Source organism: Copadichromis virginalis, linkage group LG18, assembly GCF_057382275.1.
Source record: "Copadichromis virginalis isolate Kocher_CV1m ecotype Utaka linkage group LG18, C_Virginalis_male_GT1.1, whole genome shotgun sequence".
Taxonomy (NCBI): domain Eukaryota; kingdom Metazoa; phylum Chordata; class Actinopteri; order Cichliformes; family Cichlidae; genus Copadichromis; species Copadichromis virginalis.
Window position 1 is genome coordinate 27,423,396 of NC_140635.1, and position 8,779 is coordinate 27,432,174.

The 8,779-nt window shown below is 39.0% G+C and overlaps 1 protein-coding gene and 1 long non-coding RNA gene across 7 annotated transcripts in view; one reads left to right on the top strand and one right to left on the bottom strand.

The window, feature by feature from the left end:
* LOC146688123 (low-density lipoprotein receptor-related protein 8-like) overlaps nt 1-8,779 on the top strand; it is a 90,894-nt gene that overhangs the window by 79,446 nt on the left and 2,669 nt on the right. For 4 of the 6 annotated variants that reach the window (XM_085438544.1, XM_085438539.1, XM_085438541.1 and 1 more), the window contains 4 exons: nt 2,469-2,610; nt 3,362-3,514; nt 4,692-4,964; nt 5,830-5,898. In XM_085438544.1, the coding sequence (XP_085294670.1) occupies nt 2,469-2,610; nt 3,362-3,514; nt 4,692-4,964; nt 5,830-5,898 (637 nt within the window). The remainder of the gene's footprint in view (nt 1-2,468; nt 2,611-3,361; nt 3,515-4,691; nt 4,965-5,829; nt 5,899-8,779) is intronic. The other 2 variants (XM_085438540.1, XM_085438543.1) reach the window with 2 other exon arrangements.
* LOC146688126 (uncharacterized) lies at nt 6,329-8,715 on the bottom strand. The gene is made up of 2 exons (XR_014916327.1): nt 7,947-8,715; nt 6,329-7,460 (listed from the first exon to the last, which is right to left on the bottom strand). It is a non-coding gene; the product is annotated as an uncharacterized LOC146688126 (long non-coding RNA).

The following is an 8,779-nucleotide window of genomic DNA, read 5'->3' on the forward strand; positions in this document are numbered from 1 at the left end:
TTCCCTCATGGGACTGATTGGTTGAGCATACTAAACAGAAACAGCTAAGAGAAGGGAGCAGTCAAAAGCAACACACACATACAGACACACACTTGAGCTTTTGGTTGTCAGCCAGTTTCCCTCTGTGCATGTTATGTCAGGGCCTTTAGAAACCTTCAGTCTGGACTGGTGCCAAGCAGTCCTACACATCCGTGCCAGTGTGCAAACGTGCTTTTGCTTGCAAACTCCTGTTACAGGAACATCCTTTAAAATCAGCCTCCCTAGGGGAGACCACAGGCAGAGGTTTCCTTCAGAAGCAGACCAAACTTACAGGCGTGGATCTTTGAAACTATCCGCTTTGGTGTATATAATATAATTATATTTGTGACCTAGAGAGCAAATAGAGGTGTTATTTTTAAAATGTGCCTGAAGTTGTCCTAAATGTAAAATAAGTTCAGTATAAAAGTATAATGAAGCTTGTAAAGTTCAGTCATTTACTAAATTGGATTATGACTACATTCTGCCACTTCTATGTAATAAATATTTTTATAATATTTTTAAAAATGTTAAATTCCTCTACATGTTCGCACAGTTTACCATTTAATAAGTGTAGCATAACCTTGAGGATTTTCTACTGCATTCTGTGCTGTAAGTCCGGCCTGTGCCAGCGCTGTAGAGAGCGCTCAGAGAAATGATGATAAATTCCCTCTGCTGTAACACATAATCGATCGGGACGTCTCTGCTCTCTGCCCTGTTGTGACTACAAGGTGACCTTCTTGTTCAGCAAGTTGGACATACACCAGTTCAGTGTTATTGAGTGGGTCTTGTTGTATTGTACATCACATTACAGTACCATCTCTTTCTGACTCAGTGACTGACTCAACGCAAGCACACACGTACACACTCGAGTGTAGCGAGGCCTGTTGTCTCGGCACTCGCTGAGGATTAGCCTGTGGTTTCTAAGTCAACTGTAAAAAACATGTCACTTCCTATCTAAGACTCTTTTTTTTAAAACTGTTGATGAGGTTAACTAGGGAAAGAAAGCAAAAAGTTTATTAATAAAAAACCAGCAGGGTTAAAACTTCAGCCTGTGCTGCTGTTTTGTGATCTATATTAAATGGTTTTTAATTATTTAAAGCCTCGTGCTGCTGAAAATACATCCCAGAATGTTGCAACATTTTAAAAATCAAATAATTGATTTGATTTTCTTATATAAAAAGACATCATTGTTTATTGTTGCACTGCTGCTCCATGAATAGCAACCTCCTATTTACAATTAAACTCCTTTGCATTTCCTCCATCATCTTAATGATCACATTAAAAGCCAATTAAACATGCTCGCTCTTCTGCAGAAGCTAATGGGTTAGACGATGTCTGTCAACAAATACTTCCAAGTGCATATTTCCCTTTCCCTAATTTTCTCTTTATTTCTTCTTCTGAAATAAGTTGGACTGGTATCATCAGACAAGTACTGACAGCATTTAGCCGTCCAGAGTGACAAGCTAAGGGCAGCTTGTGTCCTTTTTCTTGGTCACTTTTTCTTTTCAGACCCCTTTTCATGATATAGTCACACTAAGGAAAACAGTGGTTGGGAACAACTGTACAACCAAAACTATTACTAAACGAAATGCTTGCTTCGAAGACAGGGACCAGGTCTGGAGCCAATTGCAACGTGAAAAGTCTGCAACAGTAGGAGACATCTGACTCTGTTTGCATAAACCTAATGACGACAACGAAAGCTACACACTGAAAATCAAGTGGAAGAGAGAAAAGCCTAAACAATTAAACATAATGTTAAATAATTAACGCTGTTAGTCTAACCTGAACTGTGGAAGAGAAACACTTTGGTCACTGAATTTCCACTAGTGTCACATTGTTTCTTTTGTTTACGTTAATGTTTAACATTAGTTGCCTGGTGTGTCCAGCTCTGCTAGCTGTGATGTTAGCATGCTGACTGTCAAAACCGTGACAGCAACAGTCGACTTGTTGACGTAGCTTAAAGGGGCCCCTTTTGAATTGTTGCCTTCGGCTCCAACAGACTCTAGAAACACCACTGATTACATTCAGTCTATTTGTAAATTGGTAGAAGTCGCAAATCTGTTGGTGTCTGTTGGAAATCCGTTCCATCTCTATCCAATGAACATCAAACAGAAATCACTTTAACTGTTTACATTCAGAGTCCAAGGAAAACCTCACAGATTTTAAACAGAATTGTTGCTGCATGTAGTTGTTGCAGGACGGTGATTTAACTGCAGCGCAGATTCTGCAGTTTATTTCTGATACAACACTCTGACTTCAGGGATCTGATGACACGGTTCACCAATCAGATACCACTGTTAAAATAACAAACTGCGTTCTTCACTCTGAGGATAAAATAAAATTCAACAATACTTTTTACAATATAAGACAGCTTTTAAATATATGAGTCAAACTTTACAAGACTCTAACAAACTAGTTCTGACCTGTCGTGTTTTTCTCCTGTGTCTTAGGATCGTATTTACTGGACAGACAGAGACAAAGCAGCAGTCTTCATGGCCAACAGGCTGACCGGGGAAGACATCCATGCCCTTGCTGAAAACCTTAATGACCCCCATGACATTGTGGTCTTCCACCAGCTTCGACAGCCACAAGGTGTGTGTGTTTGTGTGATTGAGGCACTTGCATGTGTCCTTAGGCATTTCCAACAACAGTTTCATCCCCTGCCTTTGATTATGTGAGCTGAGTTTCACCTCTTCTGCATGTCCATATCATCCTAGGCGCATGTATAAGTAATAGTGAGCCCTGTGATTGTAGTAGAGCGAGTAAAGCAGCCGTACATTCACGCTGTGTTCAAACTCTGCCTTCAACTCAGTTTCCTCTAATGGGACAATCCAGATCCAAACTGAACTGAACAGAGCACTTAATCATGAATGTGATATGTGTGTGTTTTTTCCTTGCATGTCACTTTCCATATCTGTCTCTGTCATTCTCTCTTACTTCCCAGTGCATTGTCTGTGCCCATTTATATTTTATCTTTCACTGAATTTCATCACCATTTTTTCCAGTTTGATCTTCGTACACCTTTGTCATTGTTTTTGTTAAGAAATGAGACTCTGGGATGAACACAGTGGACATGTACCTGACAGAGTAGCACAACTGGTCACATTTCTGTATGTTACCAGATTTTATTCTTTGCATGTTTCTGGAGCCTTTGTTTACATAAAGTAATTAACTTTGTTTAAAGGGAATTCAGCAGTGCCCACAGTGGGGAACAATAAAGTACGACGACTGTGCCTTCCCGGCTGTGTTATCTCCTCACATTGCATTAATGTTAATCTTATTTATATAACCACAGCCGTGTAATTCTCCCTGTCTCCGTCTTTCTTTCTCTTACTGTCTCCAGGCCCAGACAGCTGTAATCTGGGCAGCGTAGCCAATGGAGGTTGTGAGTATTTGTGTCTTAAGGCTCCACAGATCACTGAACACTCCCCCAAATACACCTGCGCCTGCCCCGATGGACAGGACCTGGGGCCTGAGATGAGAGGCTGTGTGCCAGGTGAGGCTGGGTGGTAATGGAGTGTTTAATGATCAATAACACCTAAGGGGGCTTTTTGTATGCTGTGTTTACTGTGGAGATAATTGGATCCTGCTTCTCATGAGGAATGCACCAGTATGTTTTTATCAGAAAATTTTTATATGCACCTATATCTTTATTAACATTTTAAAAAACATCAACAATACAACAAATTAAAATAAAACAAACCAAAAACAGCTTTTCTTATTGTACATCGTACACCCACATCCAAACAATCTGTTAAGCATAAAACCAATGCTCTTTTGCTGTTGTTTATCTGTCCTTCCTTCCACAAATCACAAGAATCACAGCTCTTGCCACATTTTGGTCAGAATTTCATCAAAACTTACACACAGTGTGAAGGTGAAGACTTAAAGTTCAAGGTCATATTTGTAGTTTTACGTCCAACATCCGTGAATTGTTATGGATCGTGAGCCTAATGAGCTACAGCGATATTAAGGTTCTGCTTTAGAAAAAAGTGCAAATAAATAAATAACCTAAATATTTAAATGTAAGCAATAAATCTGTAAAATTACTTTTACTTGTACTTGTACAAGTTACTTGTACTTTACTTGTTAATTCACCGAATGTTTTTTTTTTTGTAAATTTATAGTACATTCTTCTTATATTGGATATTGAAAAAAAATGGAACTTTTCTGTCTGTTAACTGTTTAACACAAAGTTAGTTACATACTGTAGTTATGTTAGTGTAGTGTGTATGGCAGGTCTTTATTAGTAGGAAATGCTGTAAAAAGTATGAAAATAAAGGTAAAAGTGCAAAATTTATGCCCCTTTAACATTTTCCAAAGCCATCCACTCGACCCGATTGTGGTTTTTCTGGGCCAATTCTGGCCTGCGGACCTTATGTTTGAATTCTCCTAATGTAAATTGATATATGTCACATATACTGTGTTAATAGTAACACAGTATCTATTTGGCTGATTGTATTTTTGTTGAATTTATGTTAGGTAAATGTTGATTTTTAGTTTGCTTAATGATTGAATATGTTCTATAAGGGATCTTGCAGCATCATTCTATGAAGATTTTAATCATAAAGTGATGACTGTTGTGGTCCTTCCTGTCTTTTTCAAACACTTTAAGACATTTACACTCATTTCTTGAGCTGAAAGCTTTCGCTCTGCTATGACTTTGCCTGCAGCAGCGCCAAGAGATGACATGACAGCAACATCTTCACCCCCCACTGAATTTACTCCGGGCACTGGAGCGACAGAGGGAACAGGAGGAGTGTCACAGGCAGATGCAATCCCTCGCTTGACCACAGCTCCATCTGGCTCCCCTGAGCCTCTCACACCCCTCAGCACACTCAAGCCTATGTCCTCGCAGGAATCGAAGGCGTTGGGCTCCCACTCCACTGCCACTACTATGATTCTCTCCACCACACCTGCAGGAGACAGCAGCGTCTCACAACACTGTAAGTGGGCTGTGAATTGTAAATTGTGTTTATCAGTTCTGAGTCTGAAGAAAAAAAGATATATGATGAAACCATTAGTCTTACATTCAGAATTGAGGATATGTCAGGTGCTCCAAACCTTTGTAATTAACATCTCTCACATGTCCACCGAGGGTCCTCTGCATGATTTGGAAAAAAATCAGGCACAGTCCTCTGACAAAGCGCCACTTTCACCTGAGCGGCCTCATCTCCTACCAAATACCACATCTGATGGTTTCATTCATGCTCATAATGTAGCTAACAATCTCACCCTCGCTGTAATGATGGCATTAAAGTGACGTATCTACAAGCCCCAGCAGCCAGTCATCTGGCTTTAAGAGCAGTAATGGATGGCTGTTTCTCACCTTGAAACTGTCATTGTTCCCGCCATAAATTGAGCTCTGCGTAGGCGGTAGTGTATTGGGTCTCTTTAAGGGAATATATGCAACCATGAAAGTGTGCATTAATAAGCGTATTAGTAACTATGTTGCATGAAAATGAACGATAGAGTCACAATGGTGTCTAATGGAGCCCAGATGGATGGAGTGTAGAAGGTCAAGGTTGCATTGAGGGAAAATTTGAACTTTTTCCATCTTCTTTCCCCTCATTTCTCTTTGCAACACACTCACATCTGTGCACGCATGATCACTCATTCCCCACCTCGTGGTCTTTATTGCCCCTCTTTTTCCGCCACCTCGTCCTTCCTGACTGCACCGCTTATCTTTCACTCTATTTCTCACACTTTTTTTTTCCTCGTGCACGCTTTCTCACTTTTATCCTTTCTTGCTCCTCCATCTTTTCCTCCTGTCGCTCTAACACCTCTCACTTGCTTCATCTCTCCCTGCAGCTGGAAGTGAGCATTTCCTCCTGGGTGAGAACCTCACTGTGGCTGTTTTGGGAGTGGTCATCCCCATCGGTAAGTTAGCTGCAGCTCCCCTTGTCTGTTTTTGTCTGTCCATGATAAAGGTTGCTGTCTCAGTGCTGCCTATGGCCAATGTTTGTAGCCCATCCACACTGACCTTGCTGTGGCAAGGCGAGAGAAGCCTGGCCTACAGGTCTCCCCCACTGAGGTTTCTCAGGAGTCATTTTCTGTGTGTCTGACATTGCTGCCACACTGCATTATTCACTTCACACCATGTTGTGTTGGGTTCAGATCTTTTGTCTGAAGTTCGAGTACTTTACTTTCAGTGAAAGTAGTTTATTAATCTAAATGAACACAATCCTTTTTTTTTTCATTCACAGCAGGTTGTTTGATGGAGAATTTGAGTCTCACAGTCTGATTTCAGACAAACCCAATTTCAAAAAACATTGAGATGATCAGTAAAATGTAAATAAAAACAGTGATGGGAATCTTACAAACCTTTATTTTATTTTCAGTTGAACATAGAAAACATATTAAACGTTTAAAAAGAGAAAATATACAATTTTAAGAAAAATATTAAACATTTTCTCAAAAAAGTTAGGACAGGGTCAAGTTTACCACGGTGTAGCATCCCCTTTTCTTTTAACTAGCCCGTAAACATCTGGGAACTAAGGAGACCAGCTGTTTGACTTTTGGGAGAGGAATTTTGTCCCATTCTTGTTTGTTATAGGATTCTAGCTGTTCAACAGTCCAGGATCTTCTTTGTTGTAGTTTTCTTTTTTCTAACCTAATTAGTTGCAAAATGTTGCTTTTCCTTTTTTGTTGTCTCCATCCTAACTTTTATTGGCACATCAAATTCAATTATTTTTTCTAACATAGTGAAAAATCTCAGTTTAAACATTTAAACGTTTAAACACATTTTTTTAGTGTCCTCTTGTGAATAAAATATGAGTTCATGAGATTAACACACACATGCAATCGGCTTTTATTTACCATTTTTGGAGTTGGTGTTGTAGATAAAATCGTTCTCATTTCTAGGCAAAGACTGGCGAACTTGCCTAGTGCACAATAATCTGCTGTTGCCAGGTTTCACTGCTTAATTAAACACAAAAAAACACCCATTTGCTCCACGAGTTTGACTCAGACACTGTAATCAACCAGCGTGTTCACAGATATTAGAGGAAGAAGAGGTGATAATTATACCACATAAAAGGTGGTAAGCTGAGTAAAATATAATTAAAAATGCAATGCTGTGATTTTCCGATCATTAAAATGCAGTTTTAGTATAAAGGAAAGCATACAAATGATGAGAAGTGACAAATGTTGAAATGATGAGAAAGGATGCCAGCAACACATTTTAAAAGTGGTACAGGGACAACAAAAGAGTGAAAAAGCTGTAGAAAAAGTTGATAAAGTTAACTGCTAACAGGTTATTAACATGTCTGGCTTAAAAAAGTAAACATCCCAGAGAGGGCGAGACTTCGAGAACTAAATATGGGGAGGCGTTCATCAATGGTTAATGACCTGATGATTCATTTAGAAAACAGGGATTAAAGAGAATAAGTCTTATATTGAAGCACAGAGACAATATTTAAACAGACCTACTTTATAACAGCCTTATACGGAAGCGTAGAGCTGCCACCCAGGCAAAAGAAAAATACAAGTGTATCACGTTATAACGTGAAAGGTTTATTGTTCTAACAAGATACTTTTCCTGTTTGTACAATATACTATCATGTTTGTACAATATACTTTTCACGTTTGAACAACATAATATCACGTTATTACAATATACATAATTATCACGTTCGTACAATATATTGTACGAACGTGATCCTATATTGTACGAACGTGATCCTATATTGTACGAACGTGATCCTATATTGTACGAACGTGATCCTATATTGTACGAACGTGATAATTATGTATATTGTAATAACGTGATATTATGTTGTTCAAACGTGAAAAGTATATTGTACAAACATGATAGTATATTGTACAAACAGGAAAAGTATCTTGTTAGAACAATAAACCTTTCACGTTATAACGTGATACACTTGTATTTTTCTTTTGCCTGGGTGGCAGCTCTACGCTTCCGTAGCCTTACGTCACTGCTTGACTCACTATCTTTATATTTGAAAGATATCTTTATATCTTTATATTCATATAGAATTTAGAATGCTTTTAGGATTCGTACTGATATTTTTGGTAAATCCAAGATTATCTCAGTTGTTTTGGTCGATGCACTGGGAAATATTAGTTTATGTAATAGTTGTAAACAGGCCTTTTTAGAGCTTGATCTTGAGTGTAGCTGTGTAATGATGTGCTGGTCTTCTTAAGATTTTTGTTTTTTAAAGGCAAGAAAAACAAGACATCACCTTTAGATAAATCTAAAGGCTGCAGGAAAATGAGCACGCTGTCTATGTGAGAAATGTTATTGTACACTGTGCATCTACAAAAGGTGCGACACTAATACATAATGCTGAATTAAATGAAGCTGAACAAAAATGAGTGAGCCCGTTAGATCAGATGGACTGTTCTCATTATATACTTAATAAGGGGAACATTCTGTAAAGGGCCCCAAAAATATGATGCCAGTAAAGCACGAAAGCTTTATTGGTGTAATTTAATGAAACAATATTAAATTAAAATGCTTACTCAAGGACAGATATGCTGTGATGAGTTGCCAGGAGATTGTGCAGTAATGAGTTCAAATTTGTGCTCCCTGAGGACAGTTTAAAGTGAAATTACTCCATTTTGGCCCTTAATGGTGCTCTGTGTTGCTGATTTAGAGTTTGATAAAGAAAACATGTTGGTTGGTGTATGACCCAAGTTTGACCCAGCGTTTAGCCCAGCCTCCCACACACAACCTCTGCACCGCAGCCCCCTGCCCCCTCTGTCCCCCCGCATGCCTGTTCTGCTCCCCTCTGTGCCT